The sequence below is a fragment of the Gadus macrocephalus genome, chromosome 4 (assembly GCF_031168955.1).
Source record: "Gadus macrocephalus chromosome 4, ASM3116895v1".
NCBI lineage: Eukaryota > Metazoa > Chordata > Actinopteri > Gadiformes > Gadidae > Gadus > Gadus macrocephalus.
Window position 1 is genome coordinate 14,579,946 of NC_082385.1, and position 24,415 is coordinate 14,604,360.

The 24,415-nt window shown below is 44.1% G+C and overlaps 1 protein-coding gene across 7 annotated transcripts; it reads right to left on the minus strand.

Moving 5' to 3' along the window:
- Nucleotides 1-454: 454 nt before the first annotated feature.
- On the minus strand, nucleotides 455-10,707 carry dab2 (DAB adaptor protein 2). Of its 7 annotated transcripts, XM_060050392.1 has the most exons (17): nucleotides 10,100-10,432; nucleotides 8,608-8,737; nucleotides 8,487-8,523; nucleotides 6,874-7,143; nucleotides 6,244-6,383; nucleotides 5,792-5,890; nucleotides 5,172-5,303; nucleotides 4,894-4,977; nucleotides 4,700-4,726; nucleotides 4,504-4,554; nucleotides 4,316-4,378; nucleotides 3,030-3,647; nucleotides 2,252-2,387; nucleotides 1,400-2,029; nucleotides 1,123-1,307; nucleotides 943-1,035; nucleotides 455-855 (listed from the first exon to the last, which is right to left on the minus strand). In XM_060050392.1, the coding sequence occupies exons 4-16, from the start codon at nucleotides 6,995-6,997 to the stop codon at nucleotides 961-963; spliced, it is 2,364 nt and encodes a 787-aa protein (XP_059906375.1). In that variant the 5' UTR covers nucleotides 6,998-7,143; nucleotides 8,487-8,523; nucleotides 8,608-8,737; nucleotides 10,100-10,432; the 3' UTR covers nucleotides 455-855; nucleotides 943-960. The 7 variants fall into 7 exon arrangements, with proteins under 7 accessions (XP_059906375.1, XP_059906374.1, XP_059906373.1 ...); XM_060050391.1 differs by lacking the exons at nucleotides 8,487-8,523; nucleotides 10,100-10,432 and adding an exon at nucleotides 10,467-10,706; XM_060050390.1 differs by lacking the exon at nucleotides 8,487-8,523.
- Between the last annotated feature and the right edge of the window lie 13,708 nt (nucleotides 10,708-24,415).

Sequence of the window (24,415 nt, forward strand, 5' to 3'; positions counted from 1 at the left end):
AGGCCCCGACATGTCCAAACCGGCTGCAAGTCTTCAGCTTCTCAAATAACCATTTAAAAACTGTGGTGAGTGAGCGTAGACCATGTCTGATGGCACAAGCCGTTGTGTGGTCACTGTTTGGGGCTGCAGTTGGTTATAAAGCTGTGGGGATGTTTGAGAGGCACAATACGGCCACTTCATCCATCGGTTGAAGGCTGCAGCTTCAGAGTATTGTTGCTGACCACTTTCAGAATTGTAGTGCCACGGTTTATTGCAACTTTCTCCAGCGGCTCATGTTCCACCTATAACAGATCTCGCTCACAGTTGTAACCCTCCCACTGTGTTGCATATTGTTGCTGTCGTCACTGATAATCAAGCCGTGAGAAACAAAACAGAGAAGGCTACTCAACGACTTCCAAAAGTGAATGACAACAGACGCAATGTTATTCCTGAAGCAACAACAACACACAGAAGATTATTTCTCTCTTTTATATAAACTATTTGGTTGTACACAAACATTGCAGCATTGAACGTGTTTAGACGTGTCCCCCACCCCAGCCACCATTTAGTGTGTCTTTATTCCTTCAGCAGATCACGACAAAAACATTCCCTTTTTGAATACTCCCTTTTACATCACATTCAGTTGCATTTGAAAGACACTCAAGAAAACAATTGATTTATTACAACAGGACGAAATTCTTTAAAAAGGTGGAGATGCTGAAGCGTATTTTTTTTCTTTGTCATCATTTGCCGTCTGAGGGTCGAGGCAGGAGTGGATCATTTGGTTTCCCTCGTACGTCGCAGCAGCTGTGAACCGACGTCTACAATACATGATGATCGCCATATTCCGATACTCATGAGCTTCAGGTCGCCCCGCTGAAACAAACGTAGAGAAAAAAATAATAATTGTTTACAGTTTATGCGTATCTTTTCAACCACTAAAAAAGGTTCAGCACCACTCACTTGTTGCTATGGTTACAGTCAAGCAAAGGGATTCCCGAAGGGGTCGTCAAAGGCATCCGGAGGGTTAGACGCCTGGACAACTGGAGCGCTTTGCTATCAACAGAACAGTTTGGGATGAGAAGAGTGACAGCGGAATTTCGAACGGGTGCAACACTATTTATCTGGATAGATTTGCCGTACCATAGCCATTGGTGGCGCTCCAAAGGGACTGCCTGCATTTGGCGCCCCGAATGCGTCGTCAAAGATGTTAGGGTTCAGCACTTGCCCAGGCGCAGGCCCCGTGACCGGACACGAGGAGAAAGCGTCCAGAAGTCCGGGTTGGGCCATTGGTGCTGTGACAGGGGGCCCGGTTGGTTTAGGAACGTCTGAAAACAAGCAGGGAAAAGGGATGGTTGATGACAAATGCAATACAAAAACACGAAAAAGATCCAAATGCAACGTCCTTCGAACACTTTACCGTTCCCAGGGGACATTTGATTGAAGTCAAAGTCACTGTGTTCCGCATCTACAGGAATACCGCCCACTTTATTTTGAAAGTACTGGTTGAAAGCCTCGCCTCCGTTGCTGCCGGCGACCTGCTCCCCCTTCCGGGCCGGGATGGCGGGCGGCGTGAGGACGAAGTCCTTGAACATGTCCTTCCCCGTCTTCTTCTCCTTCTCCCCCAGGGGGTCCAGGGCGGTGAAGGCGCTTTTCTCTACCTTGGGCGGGGCTTCACTCACCGGCGGCCTGGGCGGAGGCCTGGGCGGAGGCATGTGGCTGGCGGCGGGCTGGAAAGGGTTGCTCATCGGGGTCTGCTGGCCCCAGACGGGGGCTCCGACGGGGCCGGCGTGAGGGGGCTGCATCCAGGCGGTGGCAGGCTGGGGGATCCCCGGGACCCCGAATGGACCGGGGACCTGTGGGCCCCAAGACCCGGGCGGGCCGTACGCATGCGGCTGGGGGAATCCTCCGTGCGGTGGCCCCTGGAAGCCCATGGGAGGGCCCCCTGCCGGCGCGGAGAACATGGAGTGCATGGTGGAGGCTGGGGGGGCTCCCCACATGGTGGGGCCGGGGGCGCAGGTGGTCCCCTGGGGGCCCAGATGGAGACTCTCTGGTGTTGGGAAAGGCATCGTACTTATAGTTTACATGCAAAACAAATGCTCTGGTGCCACAGAAAAAACCCTACTTCCCACAAATGTAATCAATATTTGACTTCAAAAACCATCATAGCCTTTATTGCTACCTGATGAGTGTGATTTTAATTGATGGCTGAGCACAACAACAAAGGAGGGGATAAGACAATGGTTTAGTCTCAAGATGGCGGGCGTTTTACCCAGAGCGCTGAGGGAGGAGGACGCAGGCTGGGCAGGTGGAGCCGTACTGCTGAAGAAGTCTGCCTCTTCTGAGAAGTCCCCGGTCTGACCAGCGTTCGCCATCACCTGGGCCCCGAACAGATCACTGGGTGTAGACTACCATGGATGGGGAGGAACGACAGTTTAAAACAAGACGGTAACATCCGCTATTGACAAATGCTTCGATAAAAATACGTTTGAGTTTGATCTGATCATACGGGTCGTATAAGTGGAGTCTTGAAATGTCTCAGAAAGTTACAAAAGATTATTACAGTAATGGACTTTATTATGTTTTTGAATTAAAAAAGACTAACTCTAAAGACAACTTACCACCACTGTATTTGTAGTGAGGAATGCATATTAATGAGCAGAGATGACAAAACAAATAGAGTTAAACGTTGAGCAATCAGACAAGTCAAGAGGGTTAAGAGTTATAGAGGGTCATGCAACCAACACATGCAATGATCACGCACCTCGCCCCTGTTAGATCTGCACATCGAGAGGAAAAGAGAGCAAGCACACCACACGCCCACAGAACCAATCCAGCCATAAAAAGTGCATTATTTCACCTAAAACCAGTGCAAGCCATGTCTAACACCACCAGGCCCAGAAGCCAACCCCAGTCAATCCTAGTGCTCAGAAAGGGAGATGTTAGGATGTCACCCTTGACCAAACGTTGCGCTGTGAATACTCAAATTAACCCAACGACTACCCCACTGCCATGCAAGGGAATGCCAATGACCCGCACTGAAATGTCACCTTTGCACCAGCAGCCCTTCGACCGCGTCCAGCCTTAGTGTTCTGCGGGGGTGGGCTGAGGACCACCGAGTCCTTCGAAAAGGTCGGGCTTGTGGCGTGCGTTACGCCGTTAGGAGGGGAGGCACTCGCCACCGATGCGTTGCGGAAAGGGTTTTGGAATAGCATGTCCGTCGCCTCCAGTGAGCTCTGCTCCTGGGCCACCGCGCCTTCTAGCGGCCACTGGCCCTGACCGAGGGCCAACATCATGTCCTTCCTGCTTAACCCGTTCATCTGCCCGCCGAGACCGTGGTCCTGCTCCCCACCCTGGCCCCCGTGGAAGAGGGCCTCGTCATCGACGGGGCCCGTAAAGCCGGGGCTCTGATCCCTGCTAGTCAGAGAGATCTGTGCGTTATGGGGGTGCGCCGGCTGGGTGGGGGGCGATTTCGAGAAGGGGTCATCTCTGAAAGGGTCACTGTTTGGCACTGGAAAGAAGCCAAACGTGGAGGAAAAGGGATTCTCTGTCTGCGTAGACGGCCAAGTGCTAGGGGCACAGGAAGTGACAAACGGGTTTCCCTTTATACAATTCTGATTGCTGTCAACCTCCGCGGACAAGTCCAGCAAGAGAATATCATTAGTCTCCTGGTTAGCATGAGGAGAATGGGAGAGACAGAGAGACAGAGAGAGAGAGAGAGAGAGAGAGAGAGAGAAAGATTATAAATAATTCTGTTGCCAGATAAAAGGTCATTGTTAACAAATATGAAATTGTATGTGATGAAAAGATGACAATGTAAGCAATTGATTTACAGGATTACAAAATCAAAAAACATGGACCGAAACTCATTTCTTATAAAGAACACTTGTTTCACAGGCTGTTATCGTTCAATTAAAGGTAGATCCAAAGTTTTGACTTTTGTTCTGTGAAATAAGGCTCTTTTTATAGATAGGAGTTTGAGATTGTGCAATGTATTGAGTAGTGCTCATTAATTAAAAGTTATGCGGTGGAGCGCCATAAAGTTTAGAAGGACAAACTGAATACAAACAAACAACATATAGTAGCCAAAACTCATCGTTGTAGTTTATGTATGCAACGCAGTACTAACATTACCATGAAAGGACATCAGGAAGTCCCAACATCGCCCATATTTGAAGTTCCTGTCAGGTAAGCCTGTGTGGTACGTACCGTACCACACTGTTCCATAGCTTACATAGCTAACCGAAACGCAGTCAACAATGATGCTGGTCATAACACATATGTCAGGACACAACAAGGGGTCGATCGCACTGCTTGTGTATAATCGGGCACTTACGGGGGGGGAGAGGTCGCCTGAAGGGGTGGACATGACCCCGAAAAGATCCACTTGGTTCATCGGCTGGTTGGACAGAAAGAGTCATGTGTCATGTCAGTGTGTCATGTGATGTTCCTTCAACCAAGTGGCAAGGCCAGATCAACCAATGAGGATTGTGAACCGCTAGGACATTCTCAGACCCCTCTTACCTGGGAAGGTTTGGCTTCTCCCTCCACAGTGGGCAAGGCAGCGCTTCCATTCTGAAGAAAATGAATCAGAACACAGATCATGTCACATATTAAATTACATTGCAATTCATTGCAATGTAATCATTGCAATTATATAATTTATAAATGTTGACAAATGTTAGCAATGAGGAAAATCCTCCACAAAATTCAAACCTACCTCAACAATGACGCTGCCATTTTCCCCCTGTTAAAAATAAAATTTCTTAATGCAGAATTTGTGTCGGACTGACATTTTGAGAATAGCATCCAACAAATGACCGCTGATGCAGCAGCTGGGAATAATATATTTGGTGTGTACTAGATACAACAATCACTGTAGTCATTCAAATAATTATTGTAAAGATCAGTTACCTTCTGTGCTGCGTCGGCCTCCTTCTTCCTCATGTTGAAGATGACTTGGAACAGATCCTTCAGATCCACCACCAGCGGCTCAGCCTGCGGGAGGATAAAACAGGGAATGTCATGTCGCCATTCTAATTTACTGCATTTAGATTAAATAGCGCTTTTCAACAATACTTCTACATAGTGACTATGTGCGGTTGGATACTTCATCCACCTACACTTATAATTCAGGGGGACATGTGCAAGGTACAAATATAATGTGAGTGAGTGAGTATATATCGACCTACCTGTTGAGAAGTCTTTATGGCAAAGAACTGATGCTGCCCCTCGCCTCCACACACATAGCCGAATGCTCTGTTATCGGTCACATCCCGGGCGATGAAGGAGATCTTATTCACCAAGTGCTCGTGCTCAATAACCTGACCCCCAAAAAGGACATTCGTTTTTTATTGCAATATTACGTAGGACATTTTGAGACTGATCTTAGGATAGAAATCACGGAATAATTTTGCGCATTTGCAGTATAATGACTTGTTTCCTTTGAAATTCAAATTCTAGGGTTAAAGCAAATCGGGATTTTTCGGGATTCTTGTTTATTTTGCAATTCATGTCGAGGTTTAACATGCAAAACCTACGATAAAAACATTGTTTAAACAACGTTGTATGCTAAAATACATAAATAATTATGTATGCTATTCTAATGTATTAATTATAATGTGAATGCCATTTGAATGAAGAGAGGGGAAATGATCCCATATATATTAAGATGGTTTGAGGAGGCCCCTCCTCAAACTTTCCCCTCACAGATGCTCAGGTTTTGTTTGGGGGAAGCTCAGCCCGCCCCCCTGCTCCTTCATAATTCAAACCCTGCTCAGAACCCATCGGGGGGCGCAGACCGCAGACTCACCCCTGTTCGTTCGTCAATGATCTTGATGCCCAACATGGAAATGTTGATCCATATCCTCTGTTTGTGTTTTCCTTGGGAGCGAGCGGCTACAGCCATGCCCTGGAAATAGAAAACACTTTTACCGTGATAGAAAAACTGATTTGCCAAATGGCTTGATCGTGTGCCCCAAGCCCACAGCCGTGTCGGAACAGAAGCAAAATAGACTTCGGAATATCCACGTTCAAAGTAAAGCATAAAACACTTGCATACATTCTAACTCCTACTTGGCTTCAATAAAACAGTATGATTTTATTTAGATTTTATTTATGATTGTATTTATCTATGGAGTTGCATAACAAAAGAAACACTACATTCTTTAGATGATGTCAGCCCAAACCGAATGAGTTTGCCCCAACATCATCTTTAGCAACACTACACTGACACCTCTCATTACCACGGTAACCGGCGGTCACCTTGAGTTTCATCATGGAATCCTGGCTCATCTTGTCCCCCCTTGCTTCGGGGACGTCGTCGATGCCTATCAGCTTGGCCTTGTACCTCACGCCGTCCCCTTGAAACCTGCCCAGCAGGTATTCATCCGACTTCTCCGGGACTGGCGCAAAAAACAACAACAGCAGCAACAACAACAAGTGCCGTTTAGCCTCCACACTGTAACCATCATATTGACTATGATAACCATGATGCTGACATCTAGCACGTGCTCGTTTGCAAGAGTGACTCGCCGTGGATACAAAGGGAGGGTTTACAGGGACATTTGGGGGGCGAACCCGGTAAACTTTGGGCTGGGAGTCGACCACTGCTACCGTCCTAACAACCTTTCCCCCCCTTTTGAAATTGCACTATCTAACTTAATTTCTACCACTCTTTACACTCTGAACTAGACTTTCTTCAAAAATAAAACCCACCCTCCCATGAGTCAATCCACACAGGGAGTTCTTGTCTTTAAATCTTTTTATAAACTATTTAAAGCTTTAACTGTAGCTACAACTAAGAGGCTTGAGGCTAGTAATGGGAATCTAACATAGTGTATGTTGAGATCAATTAAACATTTGTATTCATCGAAACTAAGAAAAAACAAATACCTTTTTTCTTCTTGATGGTGGCGGGCTTGGACGAAGGGGAGGTGGGCGAGCTGGTAGGGGAGGCGGGGCTAGGGTCGGCGGCCGGTGTGGACATGGTCATCGTGTTCTCTACGTCCGCTGACATGGACGTCGCCAGGGACGATGATGACAATGGTGATGGTGCCTCACCACACGACGAAAAGAGACGGGTATGAGCTGGACTGTAGCTCCTCACGGTGGGGAAGTCGACTCAGCAGAGGGAGGGGCTTAGCATTGGAACATTCTCAGAGGCTGGGGAGGAGAGAAGATAGGTTGTTATGGTGTGTTCCTGAATCCTCTGACGCAAGCCTTCCGAGTCGGAAGTCGGGAAATTGCCCAGCTTTCTTGCGGCATTTCTCGGAGGCACACCCCCTTTTTGTCTTCATCTCTCCGAATTCTGAGAGTAGACCGAGAACAGTTATGACACCCTCAACAAAAAATGGCTGCGCCCATGAAGAGATTTATTTTCTTTGTATTTGTACCACGTTGGTCATTTTAATGTTGATTTTAAATGCTCTTACAGAATTGATTACATTGCTACTTTATTCCGGTCACCAATTTATGCATTGCACGGTCTTGCTGTGCATGCAATACAATGTAAAGTTGTTTTGTTTGTTTTCGGGCTGGTTTGCTAAAGAGGCTAATGTAGCTAACAATAAACAACAACTAGCCATTTTCATGACACAATCACAAAGACGAACGGGAACGCTATAAATGCTCGGAGACCGGAAATGACGTCAAAAGTGCAGCTCGGAAGGCTGGCGTCCGAGGATTCAGGAACACACCATTGGATTGGGGGGGGGGGAGATGTGGCTGTTTATTGGAAAACATTAAAACATGGCAATTGTTGTATGGGGTTGTGTGGGGTAAATATTTGCAGGGAGATTTGCAGTATGTCAGATTATTTAATTACATAAGGCTGTATTATACAACATGACCACAGCAAAAACACACAATGTTGATTGTGACCGCACGACAGGGCACGCACTCACATACACACAGAGATAGATTTGATGCAAATTTACACTATTTTTGTCATTACATTTATGAACTAGAACTGCAAGCAGTTATGCAGGGGTCCAAGAAGTGTGCATTTCGCCGGCACAACGCGACAAGAAATGTGCATTTCGCCGGCACAACGCGAAGCATGTGTTCAAAACGCTACCCTGAACCTGTGGATACAAAGGTGCAAATCTGAGATGAAGAGTGTTTCAATCTCTAGTCACAATCAAAGTACATTTAGCACTATAAATAGACAAAGTCTTCTGATCAAGTCTAGCCATTATACTAGCCCCAATCAAGAGAGAGAGAGAGAGAGAGAGAGAAACATAATTTATGCTGGCAACAAAACAACAAAACAGTAAAATGCAATTCAGCCTTTGACATCTGTACGAGTCCACAAGCCACCGAACTACAACGGATGTATATATGCTATCGGAGTTCAACGTCTAAAGGACATGTCATGTGCTCTAATTTACCACCAGAGAGTGATAATGTGCAATACAAAAGCGATTACGAGAATACAATCTCAGCCAACACCATATATCCAGAACAAACAATCAATAAAAATGAATTATGTTCTGCACTGGGCATACCTTTAGTAGCATTTTCCGGTGAGACAATGCTACAGTCCTGTGAAGTGTGTGTGACAGTGGTTAAGCAGCCTGAAGGTTGACCGGGAGCAAAGGTTGAGCTGTTAAATGTAGTTAATCTTACGCCGGCCCTATAGAAGCTCCTGTGATGCTCAGCTGATCAAGCCGAAGAGTGTGACCCCAACGTTTACGTTTCTGATACGTGGCGTCAATGTCCTACAATGACTCCCCATGTCGGGCCCTAAGGAGTCCGACTTAAGACAACACGAGGAAAGAAACACCAGTGCTTTTTTTTTTCAGTTATTTATTTTACAAATGCCTGCTTTGTGCTTTCTCCTTGTAAGTAGTTGTAGGTATTTATAGTGCCACCCAATATAATTGTGAAGATATAATCACTTAATTGATTCCCAGAGGAAATTGTAAGACAGATAAGATGGTACAGATAAGGACTCTTTAAAAGTCACTGGGTTCATTAGGCCGAGCAATATCAATGACCCTAAAGCAGCATACAAAACTAAAGAAAATGTATTCCAGTAAACAAAGAAATAACTAATACTAGGGGTTTCAAAATGGTGAATTGGTTACTCTACAAGAATAGCAGTAAAACTAGAACCCATTAAAAATAACATTTTTATATAACTTTTTGGAGCAACAACAACAGTTGCATTCGTCAAAGACTTGTTTTCAAGACGTGTTCAAACCATAAACATGAAGTGAGAATGTCACACATGACCAGAGTTGTCCAGTTACTAATGTGGTGCCATAGTCCTGCTGTAGATTCTCAAACTGAATGAGTGTGTCAGCAAATTAAGGAAAAGCTTGTAAAAATGCTTTTAAAGAAAAAAAGTGAACTGTGCATATTAGTTAAAGGATTACATATTAGTTCTGCACAAGAACGTTGGAAGCCCCGACAGGACAAAACAAGCTGTGAGCTACAGACATCAGAGGCCCATGAACCTAAACCCAAGTGGCACTAAAACATGGTAGGAATGCGTTAAACACAGATACGGTAAAAGTGGACAAACACTTGAAACCAACATACCCTCCATATAGAAAGTCGCAGATACCTATTTCAACAAGTTTGCGTGCAGAGAGAGAGAAAAAACGATGCAATGAAATGTTAACTTCAGCACATCTGGAGGAAATCAACGAATGACTCAGTCCCTGACTGCAGCCGGAGATGGACTATAGCCACTACTTGGACCCGTGATGTATGCGTGTGTGTGATGAACACACACACACACACACACACACACACACACACACACACACACACACACACACACACACACACACACACACACACACACACACACACACACACACACACACACACACACACACACACACACACACACACACACACACACGCACGCAGGCGCGCGCATCACACACGCACACACACATACATACACACACATGAACAGAGACATACAAACACACACACTTTTTAAAGAAAACTTTTGTATTTCAGACACGAATTTAATTCACACCTTGATTTGCCATCTCTTGAACCGAAGTGGGAGATTACACAGTAGTCTGGTCTATGATTATGTAGGCCCACTGCAATTGTGGTTCAAAGTAGAAATAAAAATGAGAGAGGGAAAACAACTCACCTCATAAACCTGGTGGGAGAATAAGGAGCTCCTCAGCTCTTTCATCCTTCGCCCCTTGCCCACTTAGAAAAGCACAGCAACTGAAGCAGAACGCAAGAAGCGGACTACAACATGCCAAACAGAGGCTTCACCTAGGACCGCCTCTCTAAGTGACGTGCGCGCGGAGAGGCGCACAGCTGGAATTAATGGAAAACTCCGACTATTGTGCAGTTTCAACTTAAATCATCGATCCGAGCGTTTCTGATCGCCCGATCCGCGCCATGTTGAGTCCCATGTCGCCCTAATAACATGGTTTACATCCATTGGTTCCCATGGGTTTTTCTAGTCATGTTCTATGCAAATGACGTTGTTTACATAACAGGCTTACCGTTAGAAAGAGCCCGGGGAGCTTTCTGCTCGGTCAGAGGTTCAGCAGAGCTGTGTAGAGATGGCTGCGGGTTTGGTGGTGAAGTGAATTACATCAGCTTTTTAGAAAAGACGCGAAATGCCAGCGCTGCCGAGCGTTGGACAGGAGGAAAAATGGCTTTGCCACAACGAAACTACCTCTAAAGTTAACTCTTCGCCTCCTCCAGAGCTCTGCAAGAGGTAAAACTTGTGCTCTTTAAAAGGGGCGGTCTCTTGTTGCACGGACATAAGAAATGTTTAAACTGATGACAAGACAGGAATGGCAAACACAGAACGTCAAAAGCTGTCTTCGAAATAAACGAACTATAAAATGATAAACCGCTAATTATATTTCTATGTTCGCTGGGATATTTTGGCATCATCCGCAATATTAATAGATTTTGCTGACTAAACTCAATTGCCTCAATCAATTAATTGTAGGGATCATATGCCCACCAATGACCGCCTGCCTGACTGATATAACAGGCCTACATGAGGTTTTAAATCTAGAATCCTCTGGGGGAAAAAGTAGAGTGGAACCCCATTCTTAACAAAAGGGTTCTAATGGGCAACCATATAAATGTAGGCCTACTAGTGGAATACTGAACAATGCATTGAATAACCATTAGGCCTACAAAGCAATTATTGATAAAGTACTAAAGCACCAAAGCTGTATGTGGTTAGACTTTTAGTCCGGTACATATAAACCAAAAGGCAGTGCCATTTGTCAAGAGGGAAGCACAAGGGCGTGATTGGTCGAGTGACTCCTGTGATGTTGGCCTTGCACAACATTTGGCTTCCTCTGCATCACACACTGAAGATTCCTGGCAGCCGGGCCAAGAGTTAGTGCGGTATTGAAATGTGAGAAAATGACGTTGTTAAAGACGTCTGGATGTACTGGGGCACAAAGCAAGCTTCTGTTTTTCCCTTCCAAGATGTGTGGTTGAGGGGACAGCGGGCCAGCGATGCCAGCAGGAGGGGTCACACCAAAGCAGAGTTGCGCTGTGTGTTGTGAGTGTTGCTTCCATCCTCAGCATCTCACCAACACTTAATGTGTCTGTTTGACACCGTTCGGGGATGGTCCTTTGTGCTATAGGCTTGTTTGTAACAACATCAATGGGTACAAACAAGTGTGCAGTGTAACGTTTCAGCTGCTCCCCTTCACTGACCTCCTTCATCAACATGAAGAGTGAGAGTTTACCTGGTCCGCACATCTGAGAGGGTCTTCCATTGGAAATGAGTACTGCACAATTTGAAAATATTTTTTTATCCTAAAACCTCCTTCACTTCCCATGAAGAAGCCCGTACTCTTTTAGTTTGAATGGATGTCTGAAATCTATCTCTGTGGTGCTTCACTGCTTTTCTAAACAAATTTATTATTGTGTTGTCTGCCTTGTCTCTGAAAAAAGCGCAATATCATTAAAGTTTGATAAGAGTTCCACAGAAGCATAAGGAGAGGCCTGTATTGAAGGTAGAAAGCCCTGACATGCACAGAAGAGAGGCAGAGAGCAGGAGATAGCGAGAGACAGGGGGAATAGAGAGGGAGAGAGAACAGGAGAGAGCGAGGGGGGGGGGGGAGAGGGGGAGAGGGGTGGGGGGAGAGAGGGGCGGGAGAGAGAGAGCGAGAGAGAGAGGGGAGATAGAGAGAAACGCATCCTTCCTGGCAATGGATCATGTGATCTGCTGATCCTGCTCTTCAGACCAGGCTCAGTCCCGTCCAAAGACACAGATAATGGAGCCCAAAGTCAAACCTCTCTCCTGTAACCTGCACCCAAGTGGGTTTTCAAGCGAATCAACCGCCTTCTTCTGACCTGTTTTGATAAAATCATTAGTATTTTACAAGCGGGAAATCTGAGGTCTAGTTTCTAGTAGGCCTACTCTTGGATTTAATATTACATGTCACAATATGATTTATAGGAAGAAAATCTTTTAAGAAATTACCATGTCCCACTGCTTATAAGTTGTTGTTCAATCCTTTGCTCTCAATGGCGTTTGATGACACTGTAGAGCGAATTACCTCGGCCTACCCGTAAGACTATGGTGAGATTCCCCATTCCTGAATGTGATTCACTGCCTGCGTTCCTCTGTGTCACACCTATCGTGACGATAAGGGCATCTTATGTGTTTAAATGTGGTCGATAGGGTTTACATGTTTAAATGTGGTCGATAGTGTTTAATTGTGGTCGATAGTGTTTAATTGTGGTCGATAGGGTTTGCATGTTTAAATGTGGTCGATAGTGTTTATATATGGTCGATAGGGTTTACATGTGGTCGATAGGGTTTACATGTGGTCCATAGTGTTTAAATGTGGTCCATAGTGTTTAAATGTGGGCGATAGTGTTTAAATGTGGGCGATAGTGTTTAAATGTGGTCGATAGGGTTTACGTGTGGTCCATAGTGTTTAAATGTGGGTGATAGTGTTTAAATGTGGGCGATAGTGTTTACATGTGGTCGATAGGGTTTACATGTGGTCCATAGTGTTTAAATATGGTCGATAGTGTTTAAATGTGGTCGATAGTGTTTACATGTGGTCGATATTGTTTAAATGTGATCGACAGTGTTTAAATATGGTCGATAGTGTTTAAATATGTTATTTTCACTCACTCTCCACCTCATCCCTAACTCTCCACCTCAACCTGGTGTGTAGTGAGCGTTCTGGCACCGATTGGCTGCCGTGCATCACCCAAGTGGGTGCTACATATTGGTGGTGGTTAGTGAGGTCCCCCCTTCACTTTAGGCGTCTTTGAGTGTTATTAATTATTATTCTTCTTCATGTTTAACCTCTGTTTTCCTTTTATTCCTAGTCTGTTTTACATAGTTTTGAATGATGACTATATGCTCTGTAAGGTGACCTTGGGTGTCTTGAAAGGCGCCTCTAAATTAAATGTATTATTATTATTATTATTATCTTTTATCAGGATATGAAGTCAAAATGTTCCCTCCTCACAAGGCCGCAGTTCGAGTTAAAACCTTCAGACGAGGTCATTGAGTAGCCCAACGTCATCAAAGAACTGCGTTCGAAAACAAAGACTCTTCCGTCACTTCTATTGGCCAAAAGACGATGTCAAACTACAAACCAGAGCGAAAACTGGACCAAAGGCACTTTTAAAGCCAACTCTACCCGACACATGGTGCTAGCAGGAACAAAAATAAGACCAACTTTTGCTGACAAAGAAAACGGGGAAGGGGAAGGGAAGGGGAAGGGAAGTGTGCTTTCCTCTGTCATGTCAGAAACACCACGGCTTCACACGTGACAGCTTGGGGGGTAATGATGCCGGTTAATGGCCTTCCACCAGTGCCGACGTATAATCTTCGGTCAGTCATTAAGGTTGTCCTCAATTTAGTTCCCTTGCTCGCCCATCTTTCTGCTCTTATAACGTTGAGCGCCAATTCGGGCGGCGATTGGACCTTTGTCCAATCAGGAGTCATGTTCTAAACTCTGGGACGTCCATGGTGTTCTGTTGTTCTAAATGGAAGGTGTTCCTGCTAAATATGATTGGGAGGCCTACATTTGCATTACCATGTCAAAAAAGGTTAGATAGCCTCTATATATATAGGCCTATTGTTTTCTCCAATACATCATTAGGCATATTGGTATACATAAAGGCCTATTCCAAAAAAAAAAATATTGAAAACCAGTAGCCTCCTTTACCGATGGCCAATACATAACAGCAGCCACTATGATCTTTCATGCTGCCTGAATTGGGAATCAGTGCTGACGCCCCAACCATCACCCTTCCCTCCCGCAAAAAAACAGGAAGTCCTTCTAGTCAGTAGAAATATTAGCCAAGGACCTCACCCACCCCCCCAGCCCCCCAGCCCCCACCCCAGTTTCCTGACCAAGTTCAGAGGAAACTGCCAGACTCGAAAACAGTGACTTCAGCACATATTTGTCCTCGCCAATGGGGCAAGAATTCAACCACTAGGCCTAAGCTCTGTTAAAAGGGCAACCCCAGACAGAGTATACGCTTACAACAAGGAGCCAGAGTGAACTTAAAATGTTAAACAGATCTACCACATGCATATCCATAACAATATGACCCTAAGAGAGATTATAATCAACGTGTTTTGTCTTTCTATGAGTAAACTTTAGAAATTGCATACAAAATGCATATTTTTACATTTTATTATTTGCATCAAACGTTTTTTTCTGGAATAACCTAATTACCAGGACTGTATCAGTCTCCTTAAGACCTTTCTCTTCTAACTGTAAACGAACTGAATCATTGTTTTGACTTTCGCCAGTGGATTTATATCCAGTCCACTTCCTCCTATGAGGAGAGCTTTGCTGACTCCGCACCAGCCCCTAAAATGACATGACCACTGCGATACTTCCGGGACATTGTGCAATGTGCAAGCCTTGCTGGTCATACGGCATACCATATGTCCGTGGAAGGAAACACTAACTGCTTGATCTTCTCGTGTATAATGTTATTGGGATCTGTTTATTTTGTGTCTTATTGTTATATTCAAAACCCTTTACAGTCGGTGAATAATAATATACAATGAGGCCATTGCGTCGTTATCACGTTTTACTAACCTGGTTCAGTGACGCCCTCCTGTGGACCTAGGGAGGAAATAAAATAGAAAATCAAAGTTGCACTTAGTTGACAACCATACTTTAGCATTCTCATGAGACTGAAGTAGCCGACTTTTTAATAGTGTTATTAGCCATGTTTTTTTCTTTCTGTCAACTCTAGCCCTAATGTTTAAAAGGTGAGATGGTTATTGTGAAGTATAATAGATCCCACTGTCAACAGTCTTCTCGAATCACATGTAGGTATATTTATAAAACACATTTAAACACTTAATTGCTAAGTATGTATACAAACCGACTTATTAGAGGGAAATATGTTGATAATCCTGCAAATATTGGAATGTAACATCTAAAGTCATAACGAAATTGCCTAAACTTACGAAAAATTATGCATTTTTTCTTAAGATTCCTACGAAATTCCAGCAACACGAGAGATCAGTGCGTCTGCGTCCAAAAAAATACATGGCTTTTATTCTCAGTGGAAATGCCATGTTTGGAAATAGATTCGGCGTTAAGTGGGTTATGATAACATGTATTTCGTCAAGCGAAAATTATGCATTTAATTAGCCTAATACTGTATTGACCCGAATATACGTTTTTTATTTTCCTGGAAATTTGGCTGAAATAGATAACTGTTAGAAAATCGTATTGACCCTATTGCGTTATTTCTTGAAGAAAGTGGTCCAATCCTTGGTCGCTTTTAACTCACTTTATTTGTTAAAGTAGGCATGTTTCGGTATCGTAACTATGAAGCTTAAGGGAGGGAATTGTATCTAACGCGTGTGAGGGACAATATCGTGAGCTTCAAGCCCCGGGCTTAAGCCCGGTTCTCTCCGCGGTTACTATGGCCGAATCTCGATTCTTCCCCTTGCCCCTTTTGCTTTGTCTTTGTCTTTGTCTTAACCCTAGCACTTGCAAGTGTAAGGGCCAAGGGCTGAGATCTTTCCCCTATGAAATGAGACGCCACTCGGTTTCGGGTACTCATCATTCATCGTCGCCAGCTGGCTGCCCCGTCACCAGAGCGCCGAAACGCCAATAAAAGCCAGAGAAGAAGAGCGATATATATATATCTTAGATGCTGCCGCCATCGTTGAAGAGTTGAGGGTGTGTGTAGCATAGTGGTGAAACGGATCAGTGTGTCCACGGTTCGGTTCAGATAACCGTTTTGGGCCTCGGTTTCGGATACGGTTCGGATTAGGATCATGTCCGTGATAGTAAAAAGGCGGACTTTTCTTTGACGGAGGGTTTGGGGGAGAAACACAAAAATGAATGAGACCCACAGTCTATTTGCAATGTGTTAATTGACTGCAATCAGACAACTTGCAAGGCTTTTTTGTGCAATAAATGTTCCCTAAATGCATTTGAAAACATGGTGCACTGAGTGTAACATGTAAGGGTTAACGGCCGACGAGGCTAGAACTCTGGCGACGAGCGCAACGAAGTTTAAAGCCCAGTTTGTTTTGAACGCTGACAGGCTGAAGGGAGGGGCGGGAAAAGTCTCATTGGCTCGGGCAGCACTGGAGAGCATGCATTCCGCTGGGTCCTAAACACCCTTTGTATCGGACGTAGGCTACAGTAGGCAAAATACGCTACATAAGGCAATGCCTTCATGAAACCGAAATCCGCAGATCTCCAGAATGCTCCGAACTGTGGTAAACGAACCGAACGGATTTGGATACAATTCGAATCCGCTGCAGGCCATCTAGCTGGCAAGCTACCATATAAGCCAATGGAGTGGTGGTATACGCGCTAATTGTATCCTAAAACTACCGTTTGAAAGCTTCAGTTAAGACCTACAATACTATGCATTGCATCGTTCGTGTAGCACATTTCAGATCAAACCGAGTCATTATAAACATATAAAAAGTTGTGTAGATAGCTGTAAAATATTCCACGCTTCAAGCAGCCATGTTTTTTTGAAAATTCCCGGTTTCGCTATGTGCTCTGGGATAGCCCTTGGAGGAGCAAGTGAGCTCTCAAATCATCTTAAAAATAAGGGGTACATAGCACTCAATCTTATCCCTTAATCTTGATCAAATTGGGTATTGAGACACCACTAGCTCTCACATGAACGCGCAACTTCAAGGGTAAGGGGGAAGATAAGGGGTAAGGGGAAGTATTGAGATTGGGCCATAATCTCTCTCCTCTCCAACTCAGACACGCGCTTTTTCCCGTCAAGTGGGCGTGGCCTATGTGACGTAATGGCTCCGCCCCTGTCTAAAGGTGCTGCCATCAGTGGCTGGAGTAGTTATTGCAGCTTAAAGGACAATTCCGGTATTTTGAACATTGAGCCCCCTTTCTGGTTTGTTTAGGATGAAATAGAGTGGGTGACACCGAAATTTGAACTATTAGTCCTTTCTCGGGTATTTGGCTCATTTTGAATCGCTCCTCCCTGCTTCACAATGGTTGTCTGTGTGCATACACAAACCTGTCAACCCAGCAACCCTAAACGTTTGTTTTCAAAAATGTGTAAGTAACCGAGTGGTTAGTGGCATTCGTGAAGTTTAAAAAAAATATATCGGCGCAATATATGGTTTCTGTCGTGTTTTATTGCACATTTATCGCCAGTTGATTTCAGTTGGAAGACTCATTACTGCACGATGATATTACTCCGCCGAACCGGAAAGGTGGGCTGTTTACGTTGGTTTGAAGTCTTGTACCGTGAGCACTTCGGATTAGGGAAAATCACATAGAAAATCACTGAAAATGGATTATGAAAGGTGGCTTCTGGAGGACGCACTCGATTTTGACGGCAGAGGATATCGTTTTGAACCAGTATTCACCCAAGAGGAGCTACGTGAGATGGAGGCTAGCAACTACGGAGGCGCCTGAAGCTCCGGCTGAAGCGGTCCCCCCAGGATCACGGGCGGGTGGTGTGCCTGTGGGAAGTGCAGGCAGATGCCGACGGAAGTCGAAAGTAGGTGCTGCACGGAGTGGGACTTAGTGCGGAAGTTTATATGCGGTTGTGAGGTATCTGAAAAAATAGTTCAATTTAGCAACTAACACGGATGGAAAACGTATATTGCGCCGATCATTTTTTTTTAAACTTCACGAATGCCACTAACCACTCGGTTACTTGCACATTTTTGAAAAAGAACGTTTAGGGTTGCTGGGTTGACAGGTTTGTGTATGCACACAGACAACCATTGTGAAGCAGGCAGGAGCGATTCAAAATGAGCCAAATACCCGAGAAAGGACTAATAGTTCAAATTTCGGTGTCACCCACTCTATTTCATCCTAAACAAACCAGAAAGGGGGCTCAATGTTCAAAATACCGGAATTGTCCTTTAAGTGTTTGATCCTGCTTCCTAGTGGCTATGTGAGGGTAATGCAGCTTGTGTGTTCGATCCTGCTTCCTAATGGCTATGTGGGAGCAGCTTATGTACTTAAAATATTTAACACTATATAGTGCACTATATCATGAACACACTAACGCCTGACAACTTTAGCAAAAATGACTGATGGTAAGGATGTGCAGACACCTTTTAGTCGTGGGGACACTGCGCTGGTAAGCCTAGGTAGGGGCAGGCTTATGAGTAGGGTGGAGTGCACGCCGGTTAAAGGGGCTGTGCACTAGGCAAACCTGTACTCTCTTCTACAACATTACACACTGATGCACATTCACCAGCACCGCACATGCGTAGATTAGGGGATGCTTCAGACATTGTTAGTGGTGTTAGCCCAGTGGGCCGCCCTGTATTCTCATACCCTCACACGCATACAGATGAACATTCTCCACGTCAGCCAGTGCCTAGTCCAGAGGCGAGTTCCTCAGACCTAGGGAACCTCATTACACAATTAGCATACGAGATAGGGGAGAACATTGCTAGCCAACCTAACAGATCTATCGGTAGCGCAGATAGTCAAAACACTCCTACACCTAAGCTGTGTTCGAAATCGTTCCCTATCATGGATGTAGTGCACTAAATAGGGTGCACGCCATTTTGTAGGGTGTTCGAATTCTCAGTGGTCCACTATATAGGGGCACTATATAGTGGACTTAAAATAGGGTACATACGATGTTCCCTACATGTTACTCCCGTATACCACAATGCAATGCGGTCGTGTTTTTCCGGAGGAGAAGAAGAAGCTGAATAACCGCGAAAACGAATACATTTAATGATGGAGTCTCCGGCTTTCGTTTAGAAATGTCAACAATTTATTTGGGATTTAACATAGAATATTTAACATTCAAAATTAATAAAAAAAATACTTGAACAAGGAAATGTAACATTCAACATCAATACAACCTCCAGCTTTCCTCGTGAGTGCCTGGTATGTTTACATGATGTGGGCGCATCTGTCTGCGTCACACAAATACCCGGCACATTTACTGACGCAAATGACGTTTAGAAATGTTCAGCGTAGTGTCCGAATTCTCGTTCCCTATTCCCTATATAGTGCACTAAATCATGTACACTATATAGGGAATAGGGAACGAGTGTATAGGGAACGATTTCGAACACAGCTCTAGTCTGAACTTAGGACAAGGACAGTCTGACATGAACATGAAACCTTGAACATTACTGGAGTAACGTTAGTTATGAAGACAGATGTCAAAGAGCCACCTTACTTCAGGGGAGATGGAACAGACAGACACACAGTGCATGAATGGGAAGAAATGATGAGTGTCTACCTGAATAAGCGGGGTGTCCCCCCACAAGAGTACTCCATGGAGATAATGTCAAGACTAATGGGAAAGGCTAGAGACATTGTTAAAGTTACTCTGCGCAGCATGCCATTGCGGCGGCCAGCTGAATATCTCTCTTTGATACCCTGAAACAACATTTCAGTGAGGACCCGACCCTCTCATGAGGTCACGATGATGCTGGTGAAATACTGTCCTGACCCTGCTCTTGTAAGTGTCCTAAAGTGCAGAATACCAGAGAAGTGGACAGCAAATGAGATTCAGGAACACCTCATCGAACATCAGAGAGAGGTCAGAACAATGTCTCAGGCCAAAGAACATTGGTGCTCATGCTCAGACTTCAGCGATAGAGACAGTCCCTGCTAATAACACCACCGACCTTATCTGCTACGCGGAGTCAATGGGGCCCACATCCTCTTCTCAGGCCGAGGGTGTCTGCGTCCAGTCTCTCATTGGCTTGTTGAACCGTGTGCTGGAGCAGAAGACCCCGACAGCAGCGGTCGCGCCACCCAGCAGGGGGCCTGTAGCCATTGTTCAGAGTAGATGCATGCCACGTTTTCACTGCAGGGTGCGGTACGGTTCGGTTCGCAAAGGTGCGGTACGGATTGCGTTTCCACCGCCAAAAGTGGGCGTGAGCCGTACTCGTTTTGCCCTCGTTTTCAGTACTCCTCCATTGGGGTACTGAAAACGAGGCGAGACGCCTTAAAGGGTACCGGAAAATTCGAGCTACACACCCCCTCCGTTGATTGGTCGACAGAACCGTCACTTCCGGGCGACGTGGGGATAAAAACAAACAAACAGTAGCCGCGAGGTATTCTTTTTTACAATGAACATGTCGCGTAAAACGCTTGCTTGGGCGAACAAGGAGGTGGAGACGTTCCTCTGCATTCTTGGGGAGGAAGACGTTGTTTACGATGTTTACGTAGCTGCCGCGGCGATCGACATCCGGCCTACCATAAAGGGTACTGTCGGCGGTGGAAACGCGACCTCGGAACTGAGCTGGGCTATACCGCCCCCTCCCTCCCGGACTGAGGCGAACCAAACCATACCACACCCTGCAGTGGAAACGCGGCAGTAGAATCTGTCAGTCTGCTGAACACTCAACTACTGGGCCCCTGTATGGGCTGTTACAAGCCCGGCCACTGGAAGAGGGAGTGCCAACAGTGCCGGCCAAGAATTAACACCCCTCCACAGCCACAGCTATCTCAAGCACGGCCTGAACATGAGCAAAGCAGATCAAGTTTAAACTGGATGGCTCACATATGGAGAGGGGATGTGCGAGCATTAAAACATCGACCCTTGAAGAAAGTGAAGAATTAAAGGAGATGTATGGTAATGTTTGTAAAACAATGTCAGATGATTGTACAGTAGTTGTTCAGAATATTCACACAGTTGAGACCTTCAGCAAGTTATTTCATGCACCAGTGACAGTTAATCGCCGCGCTCAGTTACAAGGGCTCCTTGACACAGGGTCAATGGCCTGCACGATAATTGAAGAGGCAGAGCAGAGACTGCTATCAGATAGCGTCCTGACCCAACAGCAACAACTCCCGCAGCGCATCATCCTTGTTGGCTGTGGAGGAGTGCAGGTGAGCCCTAAGTGCATGTATGACATGGAACTCCATCTGTATGGGGTGAAGTGTATGGTCCAAGTCCTTGTTGTCGCTGGCTAGAAAGACGACATCATAGTAGGCACCAACATGCTGAAATATGTGCTGAAAAATTAGAACGATTATTGGAAACTTATCTCAAGCAACACACAAGTGCCTTCATACGGCCAACAGTTTTTGGAGATGATGGCGGTAACACTTTATAATAACTACACACAATTCATCATTTATTAAGCATTTTTTACCTATTGGGTAATGGTTTGTTCACCATTAGTTATTTATTGTTCATACATAACGTATCATTAGTAAAGCATTTCTTCACACAGTTATAAATGGGTTTGTTCATAGTAAATAAGCCTTCTAAAAAACTATTAAATAATGGTTTGTTCACCATTAGTTATTTATTGTTCATACATAACGTATCATTAGTAAAGCATTTTTTCACACAGTTATAAATGGTTTGTTCATAGTAAATAAGCCTTCTAAAAAAGTAATTTTACCATTATTATCTAGGTACTTAGGAATGTATAAGGCCGGTTAAAACCTGGAAGTTGATGATTAACAGACTATCTAGACCTACATTTGTTCATGCCTTAAATAAAATGTTATGATTTAGAAATAGGCCTCAACTAATAGCTGGGGTGTTAATACATATGTTACAAATACTTACCAATTAGGTTATCCATGATTAATTCATGAGTTACTATGGATTAGTTGACTACATGGTGTGAGCCCATCTAAAGTGAGCACTTTCTATGCTTTACAAAGCATTTATAAATGAATTGCAAACATAACCTGGACACAAATATGTATTATTCTATTTGGACATGCCTTCAGAACTATGCCTACGGATAGTTAGTGTTACTGCATCTTTAACAAGCACTTAACACTTCAATTCATGATTAACTCATGAGTTACTACTGATTAGTTGACTATATGGTGTGAGCCCATCTAAAGTGAGGACTTGCTATGCTTTACAAAGCATTTATAAATGAGTGGCAAACATAACCTGGACACAAATATGTATTATTCTATTTGGACATGCCTTCAGAAATATGCCTACGGATAGTTAGTGTTACAGCATCTTTAACAAGCACTTAACAACACTTCAACTCATGATTAACTCATGAGTTACTACGGATTAGTTGACTACATGGTGTGAGCCCATCTAAAGTGAGGACTTGCTATGCTTTTCAAAGTATTTATAAATGAGTGGCAAAAGCTAGCAGATACCAAAGAGACACAAGTCAAATAAGTATTATTTTAAGAAAAGGGAAAGAATTGTCAAAGTGTTGAAAACGTACAAATATTTATTTAAAACTAAATACATTATAATTATTTTCAACACAAATTGTGTTTTTAAACAGTGACTAAGATCACACCCCAGGGGGAAAAAAATGAACTGAAAATAAGCTATGAACAATGGTATTGAACAAACATTAAAAAAAGGCAAATTACAATAAATAAAAAAATACAATTAATGCATACTTATGTTGTCATAAAATAAACCAACAACAATATAAACACATGCATGCACAATTCATTAAAACTACCTAGGCCTACTTATATTTTTTTGAGATGTCGTGCATTAGCCGACCAAATGCACCATGGTGGTGCTTTTTCGCCAGCCACTCGTTCCACTCTATGAGGGTCAAATGGTCAGAGAGCAGACTTTCTGACCGATTGCCCCTCAGTCTCCATATCTGCTCCTTGTAAGAGCGCCAGGCCCTCTCCACGTGCTGAGTATGAGCCCCCGTACGCGGATCAACATACCACCTACTGTGATTCACAGTATGATGGTGGTACCCAAGCCCTGAGAGTACACGGTAGGAACGCCATTCATCACTTATAATTGATGTCCCTGGTCTGACATGGTGAACTATTAAAGGCACGAGGTGCCCCCTGGATCTCTTCTCCACAAGGCGCAAAACTGGCCTCCTTGCCTCTCCATTCACGCCAAGCATCCCAAATACCCACTTCCGCCGTCTCCACCCACCAGCCATCCTTCCTCTTCCATACTTATACAGGAAAAAAACAATACAGATATAATCAGTTATATATTTTACTATTATACAATCATATTACTATAAAAAAATAACTAGATTAACTACTGTTTTTCACAAGTATCAAAATGTTGTAAACTAAAGCTAAAAACATACCTTTCGTTTGTGTCGAAAATGGCTCTCATCAATAGCTACAAACTCCCTTCTCCCACCAATCTGCTGACGTGTCCGCCTCCTCAACCTCTCCATCGCAAACACACATGCCTCCCTTATTTTTTTGGCCATTTGTCAGAGTGGCTGAACTGGCTGCAATGCTGTCTTCCATCATGTCAATTTGTCTAAGTCTAAGACCCTGTGAAAATCTTCAAAGGTAAATCGAAAAAATGTTGTACTGTTAATACATTTAACACAATCAAAGGGACCAGCAAAAAAAAAAACAATACACTGTATTGTTTCTTCAATAATTAATTCAGCTTGACTGGCTTAAAGTCTTGCTACGCAGTTTCTTAGCTAGAACATTTATTTTGTCACATACAGCAATCATCTCCTAACGATCCACTAGCTGCCTGTCCGCTGAATATGCTAGCTCTCTGTTTTGTTTGAAACATCAACAGCCGTGACGGCACCCAAAAATAATTCGAGAACCTTCAACATAGAAATGTGGTTAACATCATATTCAGACAACCAAGCACATATTAACCGAGCACTCTATACTATTCATTTTGTTCTTTTATTTATTTTTAAAAAGAAAATGCTTTGCATGTTTCAAGTACTCAAATTATAGGCTCTTTTTCTCTGTGTGTTTTACTTTTCTACACTTCCTCTGCTCAAGTGCATGGTGCTATTTCAAAAGGTCCTTGCTCACTTAACTGCTGAACTTTAAAGGCTCTCTGTCTCTACTACCTAGCAGCCACCATGTCTAGCAACACAACAGTCTTTCTACGCATTATCTGTTTTAGCTTTCAATGACATGTTAAGTCACTTTTGCATTGTCATGCACTGGTAATTCCTTGGAATAACATTTGTAGTTATTTTTGCTAATAGGGTTGTATAAAGGTGGTTATATTATATACCTATTGTTAACCTTACACATAACACATAACACTAAAAAGTACTAACATAGCCAATAATAAC

What these genes read in the sequence shown, in the direction of transcription:
- dab2 (XM_060050389.1), bottom strand. Translation starts at nt 6,997, where the DNA reads ATGTCAGCGGACGTAGAGAACACGATGACCATGTCCACACCGGCCGCC. An exon ending in CCATAAAGACTTCTCAACAG is followed by an intron (nt 4,978 to 5,171) that starts GTAGGTCGATAT and finishes ATCCTCCCGCAG; the next exon opens with GCTGAGCCGCTGGTGGTGGA. An exon ending in GAGCGCCACCAATGGCTATG is followed by an intron (nt 1,036 to 1,122) that starts GTACGGCAAATC and finishes TTCTGTTGATAG; the next exon opens with CAAAGCGCTCCAGTTGTCCA.